General features: G+C 39.2%; 2 protein-coding genes across 2 annotated transcripts in view; one reads left to right on the plus strand and one right to left on the minus strand.

The window, feature by feature from the left end:
• The window catches only part of LOC128228129 (beta-sarcoglycan-like), a 36,061-nt gene extending 17,793 nt beyond the window's left edge, over nt 1-18,268 (minus strand). The window contains exons 1-2 of the mRNA XM_052939249.1: nt 18,067-18,268; nt 17,075-17,294 (exon numbers count right to left, since the gene is read on the minus strand). Of these exons, the coding sequence (XP_052795209.1) occupies nt 17,075-17,254 (180 nt within the window). The 5' untranslated portion in view covers nt 17,255-17,294; nt 18,067-18,268. The remainder of the gene's footprint in view (nt 1-17,074; nt 17,295-18,066) is intronic.
• Nucleotides 18,269-18,328: 60 nt separating this feature from the next.
• Nucleotides 18,329-26,101, plus strand: LOC128226786 (ankyrin homolog). Its single transcript, XM_052936843.1, has 7 exons — nt 18,329-18,407; nt 19,389-19,529; nt 21,147-21,259; nt 21,795-21,915; nt 22,249-22,370; nt 22,746-22,826; nt 24,183-26,101. Exons 2-7 carry the CDS (start codon nt 19,394-19,396, stop codon nt 24,402-24,404), a joined length of 795 nt encoding a protein of 264 aa, XP_052792803.1. The 5' UTR covers nt 18,329-18,407; nt 19,389-19,393; the 3' UTR covers nt 24,405-26,101.
• The last annotated feature ends 33 nt before the right edge of the window (nt 26,102-26,134 follow it).

Here is a 26,134-nt window from a genome sequence, read left to right on the forward strand (position 1 = left end):
CCCGTGTGGTATACGGTACTCAAGGTACCCTGTGTGGTATACAGTACTCAAGGTAACCTGTGTGGTTTACAGTATACAAGGTAACCCGTGTGGTATACGGTACTCAAGGTACCCTGTGTGGTATACAGTACTCAAGGTAACCTGTGTGGTATACAGTATACAAGGTAACCCGTGTGGTATACAGTACTCAAGGTACCCTGTGTGGTATACAGTATTCAAGGTAACCTGTGTGGTATACAGTATTCAAGGTAACCTGTGTGGTATACAGTATTCAAGGTACCCTGTGTGGTTTACAGTACTCAAGGTAACCTGTGTAGTATACAGTACTCAAGGTAACCTGTGTGGTATACAGTAATCAAGGTACCCTGTGTGGTTTACAGTACTCAAGGTAACCTGTGTGGTTTACAGTACTCAAGGTAACCTGTGTAGTATACAGTACTCAAGGTAACCTGTGTAGTATACAGTACTCAAGGTACCCTGTGTGGTATACAGTATTCAAGGTACCCTGTGTGGTATACAGTATTCAAGGTACCCTGTGTGGTATACAGTATTCAATGTAACCTGTGTGGTATACAGTATTCAAGGTTACCTGTGTGGTATACGGTACTCAAGGTAACCTGTGTGGTATACAGTACTCAAGGTACCCTGTGTGGTATACAGTATTCAAGGTACCCTGTGTGGTATACAGTACTCAAGGAACCCTGTGTGGTATACAGTATTCAAGGTAACCTGTGTGGTATACAGTATTCAAGGTACCCTGTGTGGTTTACAGTACTCAAGGTAACCTGTGTAGTATACAGTACTCAAGGAACCCTGTGTGGTTTACAGTATTCAAGGTAACCTGTGTGGTATACAGTATTCAAGGTACCCTGTGTGGTTTACAGTACTCAAGGTAACCTGTGTAGTATACAGTACTCAAGGTAACCTGTGTGGTTTACAGTACTCAAGGTAACCTGTGTAGTATACAGTACTCAAGGTAACCTGTGTAGTATACAGTACTCAAGGTACCCTGTGTGGTATACAGTATTCAAGGTACCCTGTGTGGTATACAGTATTCAAGGTACCCTGTGTGGTATACAGTATTCAATGTAACCTGTGTGGTATACAGTATTCAAGGTTACCTGTGTGGTATACAGTATTCAAGGTAACCTGTGTGATATATAGTACTCAAGGTACCCTGTGTGGTATACAGTACTCAAGGAACCCTGTGTGGTATACAGTATTCAAGGTAACCTGTGTGGTATACAGTATTCAAGGTAACCTGTGTGGTATACAGTACTCAAGGAACCCTGTGTGGTATACAGTATTCAAGGTAACCTGTGTGGTATACAGTATTTAAGGTAACCTGTGTGGTATACAGTACTCAAGGTACCCTGTGTGGTATACAGTACTCAAGGTAACCTGTGTGGTTTACAGTATACAAGGTAACCCGTGTGGTATACGGTACTCAAGGTACCCTGTGTGGTATACAGTACTCAAGGTAACCTGTGTGGTATACAGTATACAAGGTAACCCGTGTGGTATACAGTATTCAAGGTACCCTGTGTGGTATACAGTATTCAAGGTAACCTGTGTGGTATACAGTATTCAAGGTAACCTGTGTGGTATACAGTATTCAAGGTACCCTGTGTGGTTTACAGTACTCAAGGTAACCTGTGTAGTATACAGTACTCAAGGTAACCTGTGTGGTATACAGTATTCAAGGTACCCTGTGTGGTTTACAGTACTCAAGGTAACCTGTGTAGTATACAGTACTCAAGGTAACCTGTGTGGTTTACAGTACTCAAGGTAACCTGTGTAGTATACAGTACTCAAGGTAACCTGTGTAGTATACAGTACTCAAGGTACCCTGTGTGGTATACAGTATTCAAGGTACCCTGTGTGGTATACAGTATTCAAGGTACCCTGTGTGGTATACAGTATTCAATGTAACCTGTGTGGTATACAGTATTCAAGGTTACCTGTGTGGTATACGGTACTCAAGGTAACCTGTGTGGTATACAGTACTCAAGGTACCCTGTGTGGTATACAGTACTCAAGGTACCCTGTGTGGTATACAGTACTCAAGGTACCCTGTGTGGTATACAGTACTCAAGGTAACCTGTGTGGTATACAGTATTCAAGGTAACCTGTGTGATATATAGTACTCAAGGTACCCTGTGTGGTATACAGTACTCAAGGAACCCTGTGTGGTATACAGTATTCAAGGTAACCTGTGTGGTATACAGTATTCAAGGTAACCTGTGTGGTATACAGTACTCAAGGAACCCTGTGTGGTATACAGTATTCAAGGTAACCTGTGTGGTATACAGTATTTAAGGTAACCTGTGTGGTATACGGTACTCAAGGTACCCTGTGTGGTATACAGTACTCAAGGTAACCTGTGTGGTTTACAGTATACAAGGTAACCCGTGTGGTATACGGTACTCAAGGTACCCTGTGTGGTATACAGTACTCAAGGTAACCTGTGTGGTATACAGTATACAAGGTAACCCGTGTGGTATACAGTATTCAAGGTACCCTGTGTGGTATACAGTATTCAAGGTAACCTGTGTGGTATACAGTATTCAAGGTAACCTGTGTGGTATACAGTATTCAAGGTACCCTGTGTGGTTTACAGTACTCAAGGTAACCTGTGTAGTATACAGTACTCAAGGTACCCTGTGTGGTATACAGTATTCAAGGTAACCTGTGTGGTTTACAGTACTCAAGGTAACCTGTGTAGTATACAGTACTCAAGGTAACCTGTGTAGTATACAGTACTCAAGGTACCCTGTGTGGTATACAGTATTCAAGGTACCCTGTGTGGTATACAGTATTCAAGGTACCCTGTGTGGTATACAGTATTCAATGTAACCTGTGTGGTATACAGTATTCAAGGTTACCTGTGTAGTATACGGTACTCAAGGTAACCTGTGTGGTATACAGTACTCAAGGTACCCTGTGTGGTATACAGTACTCAAGGTACCCTGTGTGGTATACAGTACTCAAGGTACCCTGTGTGGTATACAGTACTCAAGGTACCCTGTGTGGTATACAGTATTCAAGGTAACCTGTGTGGTATACAGTATTCAAGGTACCCTGTGTGGTATACAGTACTCAAGGTACCCTGTGTGGTATACAGTACTCAAGGTACCCTGTGTGGTATACAGTATTCAAGGTACCCTGTGTGGTATACAGTATTCAATGTAACCTGTGTGATATACAGTATTCAAGGTACCCTGTGTGGTATACAGTACTCAAGGTACCCTGTGTGGTATACAGTATTCAAGGTAACCTGTGTGGTATACAGTATTCAAGGTACCCTGTGTGGTATACAGTACTCAAGGTACCCTGTGTGGTATACAGTACTCAAGGTACCCTGTGTGGTATACAGTATTCAAGGTACCCTGTGTGGTATACAGTATTCAATGTAACCTGTGTGATATACAGTATTCAAGGTACCCTGTGTGGTATACAGTACTCAAGGTACCCTGTGTGGTATACAGTATTCAAGGTAACCTGTGTGGTATACAGTATTCAAGGTAACCTGTGTGGTATACGGTACTCAAGGTAACCTGTGTGGTATACAGTACTCAAGGTAACCTGTGTGGTATACGGTACTCAAGGTAACCTGTGTGGTATACAGTACTCAAGGTAACCTGTGTGGTATACGGTACTCAAGGTAACCTGTGTGATATACAGTATTCAAGGTACCCTGTGTGGTATACAGTATTCAAGGTAACCTGTGTGGTATACAGTACTCAAGGTAACCTGTGTGGTATACAGTATTCAAGGTAACCTGTGTGGTATACGGTACTCAAGGTAACCTGTGTAGTATACAGTATTCAAGGTAACCTGTGTGGTATACAGTATTCAAGGTAACCTGTGTGGTATACAGTACTCAAGGTAACCTGTGTGGTATACGGTACTCAAGGTAACCTGTGTGATATACAGTATTCAAGGTACCCTGTGTGGTTTACAGTACTCAAGGTAACCTGTGTGGTATACAGTACTCAAGGTACCCTGTGTGGTATACAGTACTCAAGGTACCCTGTGTGGTATACAGTACTCAAGGTAACCTGTGTGGTATATAGTACTCAAGGTAACCTGTGTGGTATACAGTACTCAAGGTAACCTGTGTGGTATACAGTACTCAAGGTAACCCTGTGTGGTATACAGTATTCAAGGTAACCTGTGTGGTATACAGTACTCAAGGTAACCTGTGTGATATACAGTATTCAAGGTAACCTGTGTGGTATACAGTATTCAAGGTAACCTGTGTGGTATACAGTATTCAAGGTAACCTGTGTGGTATACAGTATTCAAGGTACCCTGTGTGGTATACAGTACTCAAGGTAACCTGTGTGGTATACGGTACTCAAGGTAACCTGTGTGGTATACAGTACTCAAGGTAACCTGTGTGGTATACAGTACTCAAGGTACCCTGTGTGGTATACAGTACTCAAGGTAACCTGTGTGGTATACAGTATTCAAGGTAACCTGTGTGGTATACAGTACTCAAGGTAACCTGTGTGGTATACAGTACTCAAGGTAACCTGTGTGATATATAGTACTCAAGGTAACCTGTGTGGTATACAGTACTCAAGGTACCCTGTGTGGTATACAGTATTCAAGGTAACCTGTGTGGTATACAGTATTCAAGGTAACCTGTGTGGTATACAGTACTCAAGGTAACCTGTGTGGTATACAGTACTCAAGGTAACCTGTGTGATATATAGTACTCAAGGTAACCTGTGTGGTATACGGTACTCAAGGTAACCTGTGTGGTATACAGTACTCAAGGTAACCTGTGTGGTATACAGTATTCAAGGTAACCTGTGTGATATATAGTACTCAAGGTACCCTGTGTGGTATACAGTACTCAAGGAACCCTGTGTGGTATACAGTATTCAAGGTAACCTGTGTGGTATACAGTATTCAAGGTAACCTGTGTGGTATACAGTACTCAAGGAACCCTGTGTGGTATACAGTATTCAAGGTAACCTGTGTGGTATACAGTATTCAAGGTAACCTGTGTGGTATACAGTACTCAAGGTTACCTGTGTGGTATACAGTACTTAAGGTAACCTGTGTGGAATACAGTATTCAATGTGACCTGTGTGGTTTACAGTATTCAAGGTAACCCGTGTGGTATACGGTACTCAAGGTACCCTGTGTGGTATACAGTACTCAAGGTAACCTGTGTGGTTTACAGTATACAAGGTAACCCGTGTGGTATACGGTACTCAAGGTACCCTATGTGGTATACAGTACTCAAGGTAACCTGTGTGGTATACAGTATACAAGGTAACCCGTGTGGTATACAGTACTCAAGGTACCCTGTGTGGTATACAGTATTCAAGGTAACCTGTGTGGTATACAGTATTCAAGGTAACCTGTGTGGTATACAGTATTCAAGGTACCCTGTGTGGTTTACAGTACTCAAGGTAACCTGTGTAGTATACAGTACTCAAGGTAACCTGTGTGGTATACAGTAATCAAGGTACCCTGTGTGGTTTACAGTACTCAAGGTAACCTGTGTGGTTTACAGTACTCAAGGTAACCTGTGTAGTATACAGTACTCAAGGTAACCTGTGTAGTATACAGTACTCAAGGTACCCTGTGTGGTATACAGTATTCAAGGTACCCTGTGTGGTATACAGTATTCAAGGTACCCTGTGTGGTATACAGTATTCAATGTAACCTGTGTGGTATACAGTATTCAAGGTTACCTGTGTGGTATACGGTACTCAAGGTAACCTGTGTGGTATACAGTACTCAAGGTACCCTGTGTGGTATACAGTATTCAAGGTACCCTGTGTGGTATACAGTACTCAAGGAACCCTGTGTGGTATACAGTATTCAAGGTAACCTGTGTGGTATACAGTATTCAAGGTACCCTGTGTGGTTTACAGTACTCAAGGTAACCTGTGTAGTATACAGTACTCAAGGAACCCTGTGTGGTTTACAGTATTCAAGGTAACCTGTGTGGTATACAGTATTCAAGGTACCCTGTGTGGTATACAGTACTCAAGGTAACCTGTGTAGTATACAGTACTCAAGGTAACCTGTGTGGTTTACAGTACTCAAGGTAACCTGTGTAGTATACAGTACTCAAGGTAACCTGTGTAGTATACAGTACTCAAGGTACCCTGTGTGGTATACAGTATTCAAGGTACCCTGTGTGGTATACAGTATTCAAGGTACCCTGTGTGGTATACAGTATTCAATGTAACCTGTGTGGTATACAGTATTCAAGGTTACCTGTGTGGTATACAGTATTCAAGGTAACCTGTGTGATATATAGTACTCAAGGTACCCTGTGTGGTATACAGTACTCAAGGAACCCTGTGTGGTATACAGTATTCAAGGTAACCTGTGTGGTATACAGTATTCAAGGTAACCTGTGTGGTATACAGTACTCAAGGAACCCTGTGTGGTATACAGTATTCAAGGTAACCTGTGTGGTATACAGTATTTAAGGTAACCTGTGTGGTATACAGTACTCAAGGTACCCTGTGTGGTATACAGTACTCAAGGTAACCTGTGTGGTTTACAGTATACAAGGTAACCCGTGTGGTATACGGTACTCAAGGTACCCTGTGTGGTATACAGTACTCAAGGTAACCTGTGTGGTATACAGTATACAAGGTAACCCGTGTGGTATACAGTATTCAAGGTACCCTGTGTGGTATACAGTATTCAAGGTAACCTGTGTGGTATACAGTATTCAAGGTAACCTGTGTGGTATACAGTATTCAAGGTACCCTGTGTGGTTTACAGTACTCAAGGTAACCTGTGTAGTATACAGTACTCAAGGTAACCTGTGTGGTATACAGTATTCAAGGTACCCTGTGTGGTTTACAGTACTCAAGGTAACCTGTGTAGTATACAGTACTCAAGGTAACCTGTGTGGTTTACAGTACTCAAGGTAACCTGTGTAGTATACAGTACTCAAGGTAACCTGTGTAGTATACAGTACTCAAGGTACCCTGTGTGGTATACAGTATTCAAGGTACCCTGTGTGGTATACAGTATTCAAGGTACCCTGTGTGGTATACAGTATTCAATGTAACCTGTGTGGTATACAGTATTCAAGGTTACCTGTGTGGTATACGGTACTCAAGGTAACCTGTGTGGTATACAGTACTCAAGGTACCCTGTGTGGTATACAGTACTCAAGGTACCCTGTGTGGTATACAGTACTCAAGGTACCCTGTGTGGTATACAGTACTCAAGGTAACCTGTGTGGTATACAGTATTCAAGGTAACCTGTGTGATATATAGTACTCAAGGTACCCTGTGTGGTATACAGTACTCAAGGAACCCTGTGTGGTATACAGTATTCAAGGTAACCTGTGTGGTATACAGTACTCAAGGAACCCTGTGTGGTATACAGTATTCAAGGTAACCTGTGTGGTATACAGTATTTAAGGTAACCTGTGTGGTATACGGTACTCAAGGTACCCTGTGTGGTATACAGTACTCAAGGTAACCTGTGTGGTTTACAGTATACAAGGTAACCCGTGTGGTATACGGTACTCAAGGTACCCTGTGTGGTATACAGTACTCAAGGTAACCTGTGTGGTATACAGTATACAAGGTAACCCGTGTGGTATACAGTATTCAAGGTACCCTGTGTGGTATACAGTATTCAAGGTAACCTGTGTGGTATACAGTATTCAAGGTAACCTGTGTGGTATACAGTATTCAAGGTACCCTGTGTGGTTTACAGTACTCAAGGTAACCTGTGTAGTATACAGTACTCAAGGTACCCTGTGTGGTATACAGTATTCAAGGTAACCTGTGTGGTTTACAGTACTCAAGGTAACCTGTGTAGTATACAGTACTCAAGGTAACCTGTGTGGTTTACAGTACTCAAGGTAACCTGTGTAGTATACAGTACTCAAGGTAACCTGTGTAGTATACAGTACTCAAGGTACCCTGTGTGGTATACAGTATTCAAGGTACTCTGTGTGGTATACAGTATTCAAGGTACCCTGTGTGGTATACAGTATTCAATGTAACCTGTGTGGTATACAGTATTCAAGGTTACCTGTGTAGTATACGGTACTCAAGGTAACCTGTGTGGTATACAGTACTCAAGGTACCCTGTGTGGTATACAGTACTCAAGGTACCCTGTGTGGTATACAGTACTCAAGGTACCCTGTGTGGTATACAGTACTCAAGGTACCCTGTGTGGTATACAGTATTCAAGGTAACCTGTGTGGTATACAGTACTCAAGGTACCCTGTGTGGTATACAGTACTCAAGGTACCCTGTGTGGTATACAGTACTCAAGGTACCCTGTGTGGTATACAGTATTCAAGGTACCCTGTGTGGTATACAGTATTCAATGTAACCTGTGTGATATACAGTATTCAAGGTACCCTGTGTGGTATACAGTACTCAAGGTACCCTGTGTGGTATACAGTATTCAAGGTAACCTGTGTGGTATACAGTATTCAAGGTACCCTGTGTGGTATACAGTACTCAAGGTACCCTGTGTGGTATACAGTACTCAAGGTACCCTGTGTGGTATACAGTATTCAAGGTACCCTGTGTGGTATACAGTATTCAATGTAACCTGTGTGATATACAGTATTCAAGGTACCCTGTGTGGTATACAGTACTCAAGGTACCCTGTGTGGTATACAGTATTCAAGGTAACCTGTGTGGTATACAGTATTCAAGGTAACCTGTGTGGTATACGGTACTCAAGGTAACCTGTGTGGTATACAGTACTCAAGGTAACCTGTGTGGTATACGGTACTCAAGGTAACCTGTGTGGTATACAGTACTCAAGGTAACCTGTGTGGTATACGGTACTCAAGGTAACCTGTGTGATATACAGTATTCAAGGTACCCTGTGTGGTATACAGTATTCAAGGTAACCTGTGTGGTATACAGTACTCAAGGTAACCTGTGTGGTATACAGTATTCAAGGTAACCTGTGTGGTATACGGTACTCAAGGTAACCTGTGTAGTATACAGTATTCAAGGTAACCTGTGTGGTATACAGTATTCAAGGTAACCTGTGTGGTATACAGTACTCAAGGTAACCTGTGTGGTATACGGTACTCAAGGTAACCTGTGTGATATACAGTATTCAAGGTACCCTGTGTGGTTTACAGTACTCAAGGTAACCTGTGTGGTATACAGTACTCAAGGTACCCTGTGTGGTATACAGTACTCAAGGTACCCTGTGTGGTATACAGTACTCAAGGTAACCTGTGTGGTATATAGTACTCAAGGTAACCTGTGTGGTATACAGTACTCAAGGTAACCTGTGTGGTATACAGTACTCAAGGTACCCTGTGTGGTATACAGTATTCAAGGTAACCTGTGTGGTATACAGTACTCAAGGTAACCTGTGTGATATACAGTATTCAAGGTAACCTGTGTGGTATACAGTATTCAAGGTAACCTGTGTGGTATACAGTATTCAAGGTAACCTGTGTGGTATACAGTATTCAAGGTACCCTGTGTGGTATACAGTACTCAAGGTAACCTGTGTGGTATACGGTACTCAAGGTAACCTGTGTGGTATACAGTACTCAAGGTAACCTGTGTGGTATACAGTACTCAAGGTACCCTGTGTGGTATACAGTACTCAAGGTAACCTGTGTGGTATACAGTACTCAAGGTAACCTGTGTGGTATACAGTATTTAAGGTACAATGTGTGGTATACATTACTCAAGGTACCCTGTGTGGTATACAGTATTCAAGGTACCCTGTGTGGTATACATTACTCAAGGTACCCTGTGTGGTATACAGTATTCAAGGTACCCTGTGTGGTATATAGTATTCAAGGTAACCTGTGTGGTATACAGTATTCAAGGTAACCTGTGTGGTATACAGTATTCAAGGTAACCTGTGTGGTATACAGTATTCAAGGTACCCTGTGTGGTATATAGTATTCAAGGTACCCTGTGTTGTATATAGTACTCAAGGTACCCTGTGTGGTATACAGTACTCAAGGTACCTTGTGTGGTATACAGTACTCAAGGTAACTTGTGTGGTATACAGTACTCAAGGTACCCTGTGTGGTATACAGTATTCAAGGTACCTTGTGTGGTATACAGTATTCAAGGTACCCTGTGTGGTATACAGTACTCAAGGTACCCTGTGTGGTATACAGTACTCAAGGTACCCTGTGTGGTATACAGTATTCAAGGTACCCTGTGTGGTATACAGTACTCAAGGTAACCTGTGTGGTATACAGTATTCAAGGTACCCTGTGTGGTATACAGTACTCAAGGTACCCTGTGTGGTATACAGTACTCAAGGTACCCTGTGTGGTATACAGTATTCAAGGTACCCTGTGTGGTATACAGTACTCAAGGTAACCTGTGTGGTATACAGTATTCAAGGTACCCTGTGTGGTATACAGTATTCAAGGTAACCTGTGTGGTATACAGTATTCAAGGTAACCTGTGTGGTATACAGTATTCAAGGTACCCTGTGTGGTATACAGTATTCAAGGTAACCTGTGTGGTATACAGTATTCAAGGTACCCTGTGTGGTATACGGTACTCAAGGTAACCTGTGTGGTATACAGTATTCAAGGTAACCTGTGTGGTATACGGTACTCAAGGTAACCTGTGTGGTATACAGTACTCAAGGTACCCTGTGTGGTATACGGTACTCAAGGTACCCTGTGTAGTATACAGTATTCAAGGTAACCTGTGTGGTATACAGTACTCAAGGTACCCTGTGTGGTATACGGTACTCAAGGTAACCTGTGTGGTATATAGTACTCAAGGTAAACTGTGTGGTATACAGTATTCAAGGTACCCTGTGTGGTATACGGTACTCAAGGTACCCTGTGTGGTATATAGTACTCAAGGTAAACTGTGTGGTATACAGTATTCAAGGTAACCTGTGTGGTATACAGTATTCAAGGTAACCTGTGTGGTATACAGTATTCAAGGTAACCTGTGTGGTATACAGTATTCAAGGTAACCTGTGTAGTATACAGTATTCAAGGTACCCTGTGTGGTATACAGTATTCAAGGTAACCTGTGTGGTATACAGTACTCAAGGTAACCTGTGTGGTATACAGTACTCAAGGTAACCTGTGTGGTATACAGTACTCAAGGTACCCTGTGTGGTATACAGTACTCAAGGTAACCTGTGTAGTATACAGTACTCAAGGTACCCTGTGTGGTATACAGTACTCAAGGTACCCTGTGTGGTATACAGTACTCAAGGTAACCTGTGTGGTATACAGTATTCAAGGTAACCTGTGTGGTATACAGTACTCAAGGTAACCTGTGTGGTATACAGTACTCAAGGTAACCTGTGTGGTATACAGTACTCAAGGTACCCTGTGTGATATACAGTACTCAAGGTACCCTGTGTGGTATACAGTATTCAAGGTAACCTGTGTGGTATACAGTATTCAAGGTACCCTGTGTGGTATACAGTACTCAAGGTACCCTGTGTGGTATACAGTATTCAAGGTACCCTGTGTGATATACAGTACTCAAGGTACCCTGTGTGGTATACAGTATTCAAGGTAACCTGTGTGGTATACAGTACTCAAGGTACCCTGTGTGGTATACAGTATTCAAGGTAACCCGTGTGGTATACAGTACTCAAGGTAACCTGTGTGGTATACAGTATTCAAGGTACCCTGTGTGGTATACAGTATTCAAGGTACCCTGTGTGGTATACAGTACTCAAGGTACCCTGTGTGGTATACAGTACTCAAGGTACCCTGTGTGGTATACAGTACTCAAGGTAACCTGTGTGGTATACAGTACTCAAGGAACCCTGTGTGGTATACAGTACTCAAGGTAACCTGTGTAGTATACAGTACTCAAGGTACCCTGTGTGGTATACAGTACTCAAGGTAACCTGTGTGGTATACAGTACTCAAGGTAACCTGTGTGGTATACAGTACTCAAGGTACCCTGTGTGGTATACAGTACTCAAGGTACCCTGTGTGGTATACAGTACTCAAGGTACCCTGTGTGGTATACAGTATTCAAGGTAACCTGTGTGGTATACAGTATTCAAGGTAACCTGTGTGGTATATAGTACTCAAGGTAACCTGTGTGATATACAGTATTCAAGGTACCCTGTGTGGTATACAGTATTCAAGGTAACCTGTGTGGTATACAGTATTCAAGGTAACCTGTGTGGTATACAGTACTCAAGGTACCCTGTGTGGTATACAGTACTCAAGGTAACCTGTGTGGTATACAGTACTCAAGGTACCCTGTGTGGTATACAGTACTCAAGGTACCCTGTGTGGTATACAGTATTCAAGGTACCCTGTGTGATATATAGTACTCAAGGTAACCTGTGTGGTATACGGTACTCAAGGTAACCTGTGTGGTATACAGTATTCAAGGTAACCTGTGTGGTATACAGTACTCAAGGTAACCTGTGTAGTATACGGTATTCAAGGTAACCTGTGTGGTATACAGTATTCAAGGTAACCTGTGTGGTATACGGTACTCAAGGTAACCTGTGTGGTATACAGTACTCAAGGTAACCTGTGTGGTATACGGTACTCAAGGTAACCTGTGTGATATACAGTATTCAAGGTAACCTGTGTGGTATACAGTATTCAAGGTAACCTGTGTGGTATACAGTACTCAAGGTAACCTGTGTGGTATACAGTATTCAAGGTAACCTGTGTGGTATACGGTACTCAAGGTAACCTGTGTAGTATACAGTATTCAAGGTAACCTGTGTGGTATACAGTATTCAAGGTAACCTGTGTGGTATACAGTACTCAAGGTAACCTGTGTGGTATACGGTACTCAAGGTAACCTGTGTGATATACAGTATTCAAGGTACCCTGTGTGGTATACAGTACTCAAGGTAACCTGTGTGGTATATAGTATTCAAGGTACCCTGTGTGATATACAGTACTCAAGGTAACCCGTGTGGTATACGGTACTCAAGGTACCCTGTGTGGTATACAGTATTCAAGGTAACCCGTGTGGTATACGGTACTCAAGGTACCCTGTGTGGTATACAGTATTCAAGGTAACCTGTGTGGTATACAGTACTCAAGGTAACCTGTGTGGTATATAGTATTCAAGGTAACCCGTGTGGTATACAGTACTCAAGGTAACCCGTGTGGTATACAGTACTCAAGGTAACCTGTGTGGTATACAGTACTCAAGGTAACCTGTGTGGTATACAGTACTCAAGGTACCCTGTGTGGTATACAGTACTCAAGGTAACCTGTGTGGTATACAGTACTCAAGGTACCCTGTGTGGTATACAGTACTCAAGGTAACCTGTGTGGTATACAGTATTCAAGGTAACCTGTGTGGTATACAGTATTCAAGGTACTCTGTGTGGTATACAGTGCTCAAGGTAACCTGTGTGGTATACAGTATTCAAGGTAACCTGTGTAGTATACAGTATTCAAGGTAACCTGTGTGTTATACAGTACTCAAGGTAACCTGTGTGGTATACAGTACTCAAGGTAACCTGTGTGGTATACAGTATTCAAGGTACCCTGTGTGGTATACAGTATACAAGGTACCCTGTGTGGTATACAGTATTCAAGGTAACCTGTGTGGTAAACTGTATTCAAGGTGTACTCAAGGTAACCTGTGTGGTATACAGTACTCAAGGTAACCTGTGTGGTATACAGTATTCAAGGTAACCTGTGTGGTATACAGTACTCACGGAAAGCTGTGTGGTATACAGTACTCAAGGTAACCTGTGTGGTATACAGTACTCAGGGCAACCTGTGTGGTAAACTGTATTCAAGGTGTACTCAAGGTAACCTGTGTGGTTTACAGTACTCAAGGAACCTGTGTGGTATACAGTACTCAAGGTAACCCGTGTGGTATACAGTACTCAAGGTAACCTGTGTGGTATACAGTACTCAAGGTAACTTGTGTGGTATACAGTACTCAAGGTAACCTGTGTGGAATACAGTACTCCAGGTAACCTGTGTGGTATTTAGTACTCAAGGTAACCTGTGTGGTATACAGTACTCAAGGTAACCTGTGTGGTATACAGTACTCAAGGTAACCTGTGTGATATACAGTACTCAAGGTACCCTGTGTGGTATACAGTACTCAAGGTAACCTGTGTGGTATACAGTATTCAAGGTACCCTGTGTGGTATACAGTATTCAAGGTAACCTGTGTGATATATAGTACTCAAGGTAACCTGTGTGGTATACAGTACTCAAGGTAACCTGTGTGGTATACAGTATTCAAGGTAACCTGTGTGGTATACAGTACTCAAGGTAACCTGTGTAGTATACAGTATTCAAGGTAACCTGTGTGGTATACAGTATTCAAGGTAACCTGTGTGGTATACGGTACTCAAGGTAACCTGTGTGGTATACAGTACTCAAGGTAACCTGTGTGGTATACGGTACTCAAGGTAACCTGTGTGGTATACAGTACTCAAGGTAACCTGTGTGGTATACGGTACTCAAGGTAACCTGTGTGATATACAGTATTCAAGGTACCCTGTGTGGTATACAGTATTCAAGGTAACCTGTGTGGTATACAGTACTCAAGGTAACCTGTGTGGTATACAGTATTCAAGGTAACCTGTGTGGTATACAGTACTCAAGGTAACCTGTGTAGTATACAGTATTCAAGGTAACCTGTGTGGTATACAGTACTCAAGGTAACCTGTGTGGTATACAGTACTCAAGGTAACCTGTGTGGTATACGGTACTCAAGGTAACCTGTGTGGTATACGGTACTCAAGGTAACCTGTGTGATATACAGTATTCAAGGTACCCTGTGTGGTATACAGTACTCAAGGTAACCTGTGTGGTATATAGTATTCAAGGTACCCTGTGTGATATACAGTACTCAAGGTAACCCGTGTGGTATACAGTACTCAAGGTAACCTGTGTGGTATACAGTACTCAAGGTAACCTGTGTGGTATACAGTACTCAAGGTACCCTGTGTGGTATACAGTACTCAAGGTAACCTGTGTGGTATACAGTACTCAAGGTAACCTGTGTGGTATACAGTACTCAAGGTAACCTGTGTGGTATACAGTATTCAAGGTAACCTGTGTGGTATACAGTATTCAAGGTACTCTGTGTGGTAAACAGTGCTCAAGGTAACCTGTGTGGTATACAGTATTCAAGGTAACCTGTGTAGTATACAGTATTCAAGGTAACCTGTGTGGTATACAGTACTCAAGGTAACCTGTGTGGTATACAGTACTCAAGGTAACCTGTGTGGTATACAGTATTCAAGGTACCCTGTGTGGTATACAGTATACAAGGTACCCTGTGTGGTATACAGTATTCAAGGTAACCTGTGTGGTAAACTGTATTCAAGGTGTACTCAAGGTAACCTGTGTGGTATACAGTACTCAAGGTAACCTGTGTGGTATACAGTATTCAAGGTAACCTGTGTGGTATACAGTACTCACGGAAACCTGTGTGGTATACAGTACTCAAGGTAACCTGTGTGGTATACAGTACTCAGGGCAACCTGTGTGGTAAACTGTATTCAAGGTGTACTCAAGGTAACCTGTGTGGTTTACAGTACTCAAGGAACCTCTGTGGTATACAGTACTCAAGGTAACCCGTGTGGTATACAGTACTCAAGGTAACCTGTGTGGTATACAGTACTCAAGGTAACTTGTGTGGTATACAGTACTCAAGGTAACCTGTGTGGAATACAGTACTCCAGGTAACCTGTGTGGTATTTAGTACTCAAGGTAACCTGTGTGGTATACAGTACTTAAGGTAACCTGTGTGGTATACAGTACTCAAGGTAACCTGTGTGGTATACGGTACTCAAGGTAACCTGTGTGGTATACAGTACTCAAGGAACCCTGTGTGGTATACAGTACTCAAGGAACCCTGTGTGGTATACAGTACTCAAGGAACCCTGTGTGGTATACAGTATTCAAGGTAACCTGTGTGGTATACAGTATTCAAGGTAACCTGTGTGGTATATAGTACTCAAGGAACCCTGTGTGGTATACAGTACTCAAGGAACCCTGTGTGGTATACAGTATTCAAGGTAACCTGTGTGGTATATAGTACTCAAGGTAACCTGTGTGGTATATAGTACTCAAGGTACCCTGTGTGGTATACAGTACTCAAGGAACCCTGTGTGGTATACAGTATTCAAGGTAACCTGTGTGGTATACAGTACTCAAGGAACCCTGTGTGGTATACAGTATTCAAGGTAACCTGTGTGGTATACAGTACTCAAGGTACCCTGTGTGGTATACAGTATTCAAGGTAACCTGTGTGGTATACAGTATTCAAGGTAACCTGTGTGATATACAGTATTCAAGGTAACCTGTGTGGTATACAGTACTCAAGGTACCCTGTGTGATATACAGTATTCAAGGTACCCTGTGTGGTATACAATACTCAAGGTAACCTGTGTGGTATACAGTATTCAAGGTAACCTGTGTGGTATACAGTACTCAAGGTAACCTGTGTGGTATACGGTACTCAAGGTACCCTGTGTGGTATACAGTATTCAAGGTAACCTGTGTGGTATACAGTACTCAAGGTACCCTGTGATGTATAGAGTATTCGAGGTAACCTGTGTGGTATACGGTACTCAATGTAACCTGTGTGGTATACAGTACTCAAGGTAACCTGTGTGGTATACAGTATTCAAGGTAACCTGTGTGGTATACAGTATTCAAGGATTTCTTATGGACTACTCAGAACTTGTATGTAAGACTGAAGAAGTGGTTGTCCTGTTAGCGCACTGGTTAGCGCACTCGCTTCTCACTAAGGCAACCCAGGTTCGATTCCCGACCTGGGCACATGTGAGTTTGGTAAGTGGTTACCAAGCCAGACATGTGGATTTCTCCGGGTACTCTGGTTTCCCCCACAACCACAAGACCTCACATTCGTGCAACATGTGCCAACGAGAGTGACATAGTATAAGCTATCATAGCTTTCCTCACAATCGTTGTAAAATATATTATGTTTAAACTTAGACTGAAGAGGTTGGTATGCAGATCTTCAAATCTGAAATTATTTTAAATGCAGACTCTCGAATTGTTAATTATTATCTGCTACACCAGATCAGACAGAGATTGAAGGAATATTTTGTACACAACGGGGACAAGTCATACACATATGTATCATTATCCTTACCAGTGCATTCAACACAGCCACCAGAAAAAGAAGTGTAATTACGATCCATAGACAGCAGCTCCTGCCTCCACGTAGACCAGTCTGCTCATAATCATCCTCATCCACCAATATATAACCATCGGCCTGGCTACTGGAGGGTCGGGTTGAACGATGGCGAAGTGTCACTTGGTCGTCCGCCATTGTATGTCAAGTCATTTCTTATGAACATAAAGAAGTGAACCTAAAACACCAATTTTTGAATTTAAATATAAAAATCTGATAATAATCTGATATTTTGTTAGCAGTCTTATATTACTGGTTTCCATGGATTTTCGCCAAAAATGGCTTGTTTCAAGACAAAAAATAAAAAAAGTTGTCAAAATGTTTAATCAGTGAGAGTGCAGCTTTAAAATAAAAATAATTATAGCCATTTATAGAAAAATACATTTATATTCATTTGTAGTCCATATAAACAGACGCTTCAGAGTCTTTGACAATTTTTTATTTGGCGACTCTATGTGTCCATATCCCACTTGTTGTGTTGTTGTCCTAGCCAAGAATGACAGATCCCAGAGCTAAGTATATTGAGCGGAACGATAACAGGCACCTGCTAGATGGTTTCAAAATGGTGTTGCTTTATTGACAGAAGTCGATCTAAATTAAACTAATTATTTGTGTTTCATAAAAAACTTATGTGTAATAAGTTAAAGGTATTGGCTAAAATAATTAAGTGTAACTTTTATGTTTTTATTTCAAAGTGAAGTACTTATTATTGTGGAGTTACAGTTGAAGAATATATTTTACATTGATATGGAATAGTCGACGTGTGGCGTTTAAGGAACAAAATATCCAAATTTAAAAAAAGTTCCCTTAACGCGCATTATTGTGGCTAATCCATTTGCTAATAGAAATCTTTTGCAAAAATAATTCATATTGTTTAATAACGCTCGAACTATTTCGGCCAAACGTACATTTATGTGCAAAATACATAAAAAATGTAAAAATAAACTTACTAAAGTTTTCTCAGCTTCAGCAACCTATTTCTAAAAACCTGCACCGTACAGCCTTGCATTATCTCGAAAATTCAGGAATTGTGCACATGTTAACACATATTCATTTATCCTCCTTATATGCGATTATTTAAATGCAGAAAGTCAAACTTCGATTTCTCTATAAAAATATTAAAATGCGCAGAAAAGTTTTGCTTGGCATATAAATGCAATATATACAATACGGCACCTACTTTTGTAAAGAGGAAATTCCTCATGTGGATAGCTTTGGTTTTGTAGCTAAGGACGCCTAAAGAAAATCATTTTGTTTTTGCACAAATTAACAATGGAAAAAAGCTATTAAGGTTTTTGCTATGTAGTAATTTCATATGTTTATTGCTAGTTTGGAATGTGTTATGATAAATTTAATAACACTGAAATGAATGGGTACATTTCAGAAACTAACAAAAAAATATTTTTAATTATCCTTATTTCATGTTTAATTTTAGTTCATCTTCATGTCTTTCTATCTCATTACAAGACTCGTTCATTTTTAAGATTTTGGTATTGTAACTGTCAGTTAACAAACATGAGAATGGTTGATTCAATGATTAAGAGCTGAATACTCTCGCCATTTGGAGAAAGTAAAACCCTTGTTGAGACTTCAGCCTCAGGGGAATCCTTATTTAAATCATAAAATGTAGTATTTAAAATGTTTGTCAGAGTCCTAAGTGTTGTATTTAATACGAATAATGTTACAAATTATTTTCCATTGCAATAGAGTTATTATATAATGTTTATGTCTAAAATGGACCCAGGTCGCTGTACATCATACCATACACTTTTAGTATACCGGTAGCCTTTCAGTATTGTTATTTTGTTGTTGCTACAAACATATGAAATTATGTTTATGCAATCATATCTAAAAAAGGCTAATTTTAATGTTATCGAAGTTTAATCTGTATTACACATATCGTGTACAGCAGATGAATCATCTATAAAATCATTTTAAACTTAAAATGTGGTTAAATGTTAAACATTTTCAAAATTGTATGCACTCTTATGTTAGATATTTATTTTTTACTTTAAACTGTTAATGATAAATAAATTTCAACAAGTGTACAAAACGGTGTACTGGTGTGGTCTTCTTGTCATAATACTATGATTGACTTGTAGAGTCGTCAAACTAAAAAGTATGCACATTAGTTGTGGACAACAGATGACCCCTATTAACTGTCATGGCTATATCAGAATGAATGTTAAAAGACAGGAAATGGTTTAAGATATGTTAAATGTAATATATTGTTTTGTATTATGATAACAATTTCCATTTGTTTATTCTTCAGGTGCGATGAACAAAGAACAGCAGCTGCATCTTGCAGTGAAGGACAATGATGTTTCGACAGTGGAGTCCCTGTTGATAGCTGGGGTTGACATTAACTGTCTGTTTTATGGATGGACACCATTACAATATGCTATTAGTTTGGGTATATTATTCAATTTACACATAAAAGCTGTAGTGTACTATTTTATCTTCGTTATTTTCTAGAGATAAAAGTTTTCACTAAAAGGCATACAACCACTACATAAGAGCCAGGGGTTATACTCAGTAGTTAATACATTTAATGTTATGACTAATACAAATATTTGAATGAGATTTATATGTAAGACGACTGACTTAAGACTAAGACTAAAATACACTGATGTACAGGTGTGACAGTTCTTTAAATTCTTAAGCAGTCAATCATGGAACTTTGGTGTTTCTTTATGTAATCTAAGTACAACTGCCAAGCAGATTATCAGTAAGAAGGCAGTAACCCCTTCTTTCGCAAATTAATATATTTTGATATGTATGTGTGGTATGTCTATGGTGTTACGTATGTGTGGTATGTCTATGGTGTTATGTATGTGTGGTATGTCTGTGGTGTTATGTATGTGTGGTATGTCTATGGTGTTATGTATGTGTGGTATGTCTGTGGTGTTATGTATGTGTGGTATGTCTATGGTGTTATGTATGTGTGGTATGTCTATGGTGTTATGTATGTGTGGTATGTCTGTGGTGTTATGTATGTGTGGTATGTCTATGGTGTTATGTATGTGTGGTATGTCTATGGTGTTATGTATGTGTGGTATGTCTATGGTGTTATGTATGTGTGGTATGTCTATGGTGTTATGTATGTGTGGTATGTCTATGGTGTTATGTATGTGTGGTATGTCTATGGTGTTATGTATGTGTGGTATGTCTATGGTGTTATGTATGTGTGGTATGTCTATGGTGTTATGTATGTGTGGTATGTCTATGGTGTTATGTATGTGTGGTATGTCTATGGTGTTATGTATGTGTGGTATGTCTATGGTGTTATGTATGTGGTATGCCTTTGTTGTTTTGTCTGTTCTGAATCCCTCATTTGGTGTCTGTTGGGCTTTGACCTAATGCCTTAAAACAGGGTCATCATACAATGCAAACTTGTTTTGGGACGAGGCTTTTCTGTGTAGGTAGTTTTTAGCTCGACTATTCGAAGAATTAGGAGAGCTATACTACTCACCCTGCTGACGGCGTCTTCGGCGTCACACCTTGGTTAAGGTTTTGCATGTAAGCGACTTTAAGTCATTATCTCAGTAAATACATCATTTATTGCATTGAAACTTTGGATATGTATTCCCAACTATCTAACCTACAAAATTAATAAAGTTAAATAACACTTATTTGAATATAATGCAAATAATGGGCCTTTATTATTTGACTTATAAATTCTGGTTAAGGTTTTGCATGTAAGCACACTTAGGTAAATATCTCAGCAACTGCTTGAAGTATTGCATTGAGACTTTATTCAATGATACTCAACCATCCAATCTACTTAAATAACCAAGTAAGATAACTCTAGTTTGCATTAAATTCAAATAAAAGCATCACTCTAATTAAATTTTCAAGTGATACATGCATGTTTGGCTAAAACTTTTCAATCCTTACACTGAAAGCGCGGAATAGTCGAGCGTGCTGTCTCTGTGACAGCTCTTGTTATTAACAATGATTTTGAGCTTTTTACCAGATAAACAATTGATATATATAGCAATATAATACAATATTATTTTCCCACCATCAGGCAATGAATCCTTGTCATTATTGCTGATTGAGAAAGGTGCTGACATTCAGAAGCTGCATCACAAAACTGATGGATGCCCATTTGAAGGTGCTATCAAGAAGAAACTACCAAAGGTATGAAGACAGTTTACGAAGAAGCTTTTTCAAGGCTTAATTTAGACTTGTCATTTTAAAAGATTTTATAACCCTGACCCTTTGCACAAGTTCTGTGTGTGTGGAATTACCCAATGGCGCCATGGCTGGTAAAAACTAAGTCAGGTGTTACCTGCCCCTGACACTATGAGTGAATGACATACATGTATGATACCAGTCGGCAAAATTAAGATTTGGTTAAGCAAGCCAGAAGTCTATATAATAGTCATTACTAACAACTAATTTTGAAAAAGATAATGTTATTGAGTTCTTCCTTTAAGCTGACAAATTATGTTCATATTGCAGTTATATTGATACACAAGTTATAAGCCATGAATATATATTATATAGAGTAGACATAACAAAACCCAGATAGTTTTACAAGCTTGGTTCTGGTTCTAGGCTTGTACTTATTTTGATAATCGGATATTTTATATAAATACATATTTGATACACTTTACTTGAATTAACTTTTGTTATTCTCACTAAGTAGAATTCTAATTTCTGTGTTTTACAGGTTATTCAAGCACTACTTGAAAAGGGCGTGGACCCTAACAAGGTTCTAAGTAATGGGAGTCCTGCATTATTTACAGCATTGGAAAAAGAAAATAAACACATCATGAAAGTCTTAATAAATGGTACCAGTTAATATTATGGTAGACTCTTATAATTTTACTTTATTATTTAACATGAAGCTTTTATAAAAGAAAGCTCTTTTGCTGCATCATAGACCTTATTGAATAAACTTAAGTGCAGTTTAGTTTTCAAGAAGTATTTATGTAATTAGTATTTTTTTCTTACAATTGGTCAAATTATTTTGCAGAACATACATGTATGTATATAGAATTTAACAAAGGATTTTTCTTGTACCTCGTATGCAACCATAACTGATGCTTTAACTGTTCTTATTGCCAGCAATGATATCAGATCTGTGAAAGAGAATTCATATATATTTTCGTACTTTTTTCTAGAAAAAGCCAATGTCAATATACTGAACAAAAATGGGGAATCAGCTCTATTTCTTGCAAGTAGAGACGGTCTGTCTGACATTGTTCAGATACTTCTTGAGGCCGGGGCAGACATGGACATTCAGGTAAACATATCGTTGGATATTTACTGGCTTAAGCAGTTAATGAAATCTCATTGTAAGAGTTCATTTTGTCAAAGATAATTCTTAATTTTGATAAAACTTTTGTATCTTATTTCATTCGGGTGGATATTGTAACTTTAAGTTTAAGAAGATTTGGATAAATACCTTATACTTATCACTGATTTCTTAGAATTTAGAGTATATTTGTTTGAAGATTCCTACACGTATGCTTTCTGATGTGTGAAGGTTTTTAAAAAATTATATTGTCAAGTTGTTCACCTTTTACAGATAATGGTGTTAGCTACATATCAATATTTTTGTAAGAGACCACTGTGTACATATTTGTTTTGGAAATATTAACGATTTTGTCCTTTACAGAGTGCAGAGACAGGGTTCCAGACTCCATTGATAGTGGCCACAGCAAATGAGCATAACAAAGTTGTAAAGCTTCTTCTGAGGGTAAGTAGCTCTTTGAAATAGTCTTCATGTAGTACTCAATGTTACACAGTCATACACATTTTGCAAGCAGGGTATTAAATAAGTTGTTTCTTTTTATTGTGTAAATTTTTCTCACACAAGTTTATTAAGTACATTGTCATAATTTACTATACCAGCAGAAAGATATATCACAGTTTGCATTTTGCCCGTCTTATCATGTCACATCCCCTTACAAAACATTGTTGCGTGTAGCTCCAAAACTAATTGAATCTACACACATGAAGTTTCATATCAATGTTGGCCAGCATGGGAAATGGTGCATCAGTGATTTCTAAGATGTTGCACTTAGTCTAACAAGAGTTATGGCCCTTTAATTAGAAAAAAGTCTGAAAAGTATTGTGATGCATGTAGCTCCGAAAGTAGTGCATCTACACACATGAAGCTTCATATCAATGTTGGCCAGCATGGGAAATGGTGCATCAGTGATTTCTAAGATGTTGCACTTCGTCTAACAAGGGTTATGGCCCTTTAATGAGGAAAAAAGGTCTGAAAAGTATTGTGATGCATGTAGCTCAGAAAGTAGTGCATCTACACACATGAAGTTTCGTATCAATGTTGGTCAGTGTAGGAAATGGTGCATCAGTGATTTCTAAGATGTTGCACTCAGTCTAACAAGAGTTATGGCCCCTTAATGAGGAAAAAACTCTGAAAAGTATTGTGATGCATGTAGCTGGGAAAGTAGTGCATCTACACACATGGCACTTGACAGGAAGGATGGTCAGCATGGGAATCGTGCACTTTCAATTTGTGTGACATCTGGCTTTGTCTTATAAGAGACATGGCCCTTGAATGAACTTTACAGAAATGTATGTCAGTATTAGCAATGGTGCACCTGCAATATGTTTGACATTTGACTCGGTCTAACAAAAGTTAGCCCTTAGCCAAAATTTATCAGAAAAACTTAAAGGCTGAAATAACAATTTTTTGCTCTGTGGAGCCATATCTTTGTATTGGTTAGCTAATTTTCAAATAGAAGGATGGTTTTTGGATGCCTGCAGTAGTTTGGAGATGTGAGCCCAGAAAGATGACCACCTACAACAATCATAATAATCTGTCTATCAGCAGCCGTATTACATATACATACTAGGAATATTTCACAAACTTTTTATTTCCATTCCATCTACTTTGCCTACTCAGTCGAGGGATATCAATTCAACAAATTTGCTTGTTACTTCTGTGATAACTTTAAGTTACAATTATCTTCATCTTCAAAAATCTTCATTGCAAAAATAACTGTTACAACCACAGCAGAAAATAGATCTCTTTATATATGCAAAATAACAATGTTTCAAACAAATTAATATTTGCCATTCTCAGAAAAACTGCAACACAAACCTGCAAGACAGTGACAGCTGGACGGCCCTCTGGCACGCATATAGCAACAGTGATGAGGACATGATGAATCTGCTCCTCAAATCCGGAGCTGCCAAGGACATACCTGATGCTGATGGGCAAACCATTCTGCAGGATGCTACTGACAACGAGGATGACAGTGTCATTGAACTGATTACAAGATTCACCCGATCTTGGACCAACTGATGATAAGAATAATGTAGAGATAATTATTTTTGAATCCTGGTTTTTAAGATAGACTGCAGTAGTCTGCAACTATTGCTTGCAACCTCTTAAAAGCGTAGGAGCACAGTTGAGTTGTATATGTTTGATGCAAATTCAACTTTTTTATTGTAAAAATTATGTTTGCTTTGTTCTACAGTGTAGCTTGTTATTTTTTTAGTGATACATGTGTGAAGCTTATAAGCATAGGTCCATAGCAGTGTTAAAACCATAAATTTTCAGGTAAACTGCTTGCAAATAACGAATTTAACATGTTCAAACTGATTATTTCATTGGATGTGTAAAATAGAGATTACTCCATTGTGTTTTAGATGTAGATCATGGCTTTGCTTAATCAAACAAAAAACTAATGTTTCAAATAAAGCAGAATGTTGAACACTTGGACCACAAAATGAAATGTATGTTACTATCCAATGTATAAAGCTACATGATCAAAGGAATTAGATGTAATTATGCACTTGTAAATTTAATGTGATATTTTAGTATATATATTTTCATAAATTGCACTTACATTAGTATCTTGTGTACATGCATATCATATCTTGCATATACCCATACCTATATATCCATAGTTTTATGTGATGTTTAATACAATTATCTATCTCTTCTAACATTTGTGTTCAGACTAATACATTTTTTTAGCTTGACTATTCTAAGAATAAGGAGAGCTATACTACGCACCCTAGTGTCAGCAGTGGCGACGGCGTCACACCTTGGGCAAGGTTTTCCATGTAAGCAGCTTTATGTCATTATCTCAGCATATACATCATGTATTGCACTGAAACTTTAGATATGTGTTCCCAACTGTCCAATCTATTTAATTAATGAAGTTTGGTTGACACTGTTTTAATTATAATGCAAATAATGGGCCTGTATTGTTCAACTTGGAAATTCTTGTTAAGGTTTTGCATGTAAGCACACATAGGATAATATCTCAGCAACTACTTGATGTATTGCATTGAGACTTTATACAGTGGTATTCAACCATCCAACCTACTAAAATAACCAAGTATGATAACTCTATTTTGAATCAAATGTTAATTATGGCCCTTTATTATTCAACTTAGAAGTCAGGTTAAGGTTTTGCATGTTACCATATTTAAGTCAATGTCTCAGGAAATACATAGCGTATTGCATTGAAACTTAAGACATGTGTTCCCAACTATCCATGCAAAGTATTTGATTAATCTTGCATGTAATGCAAAATATTGCTCTTATTATTTGACTTAGAATTTCTGGTAAAGGTTTTGCATGTAAGCACACAGGTTAATATCAGCAACTACTTGATGTACTGCATTGATATTTTACACAATGGTACTCAACCATCCAACTTACTTGAAAAACTAAGTTAGATAACTCTATTTAGCATACAATGCTTATTATTGCCCTTTTTTATTGGACATTCTGGTTAAAGTTTTGCATATAACCACATTTTGCATGTAATCCAATTTTACAGTGATCCATGCATGTTTCACCAAAACCATGCAATCCTTTAACTAAAAAGCGATGGAATAGTCGAGCGGGCTGTCTAGGTGACAGAACATGTCATTTCTCATAGTTACATGTGTTCAAATTAACTTACTAATTTAGAAGTAATACCAAAAATATGTAACACTGTAATTTATTAGGTGCAAGGCAATAAAGAAAGAAATTCCAAACAAGTTTTGTTCTTTTGTTTTGAAAATAAGGATACT

Source organism: Mya arenaria, chromosome 3 (assembly GCF_026914265.1).
Source record: "Mya arenaria isolate MELC-2E11 chromosome 3, ASM2691426v1".
Classification (NCBI taxonomy): Eukaryota; Metazoa; Mollusca; class Bivalvia; order Myida; family Myidae; genus Mya; species Mya arenaria.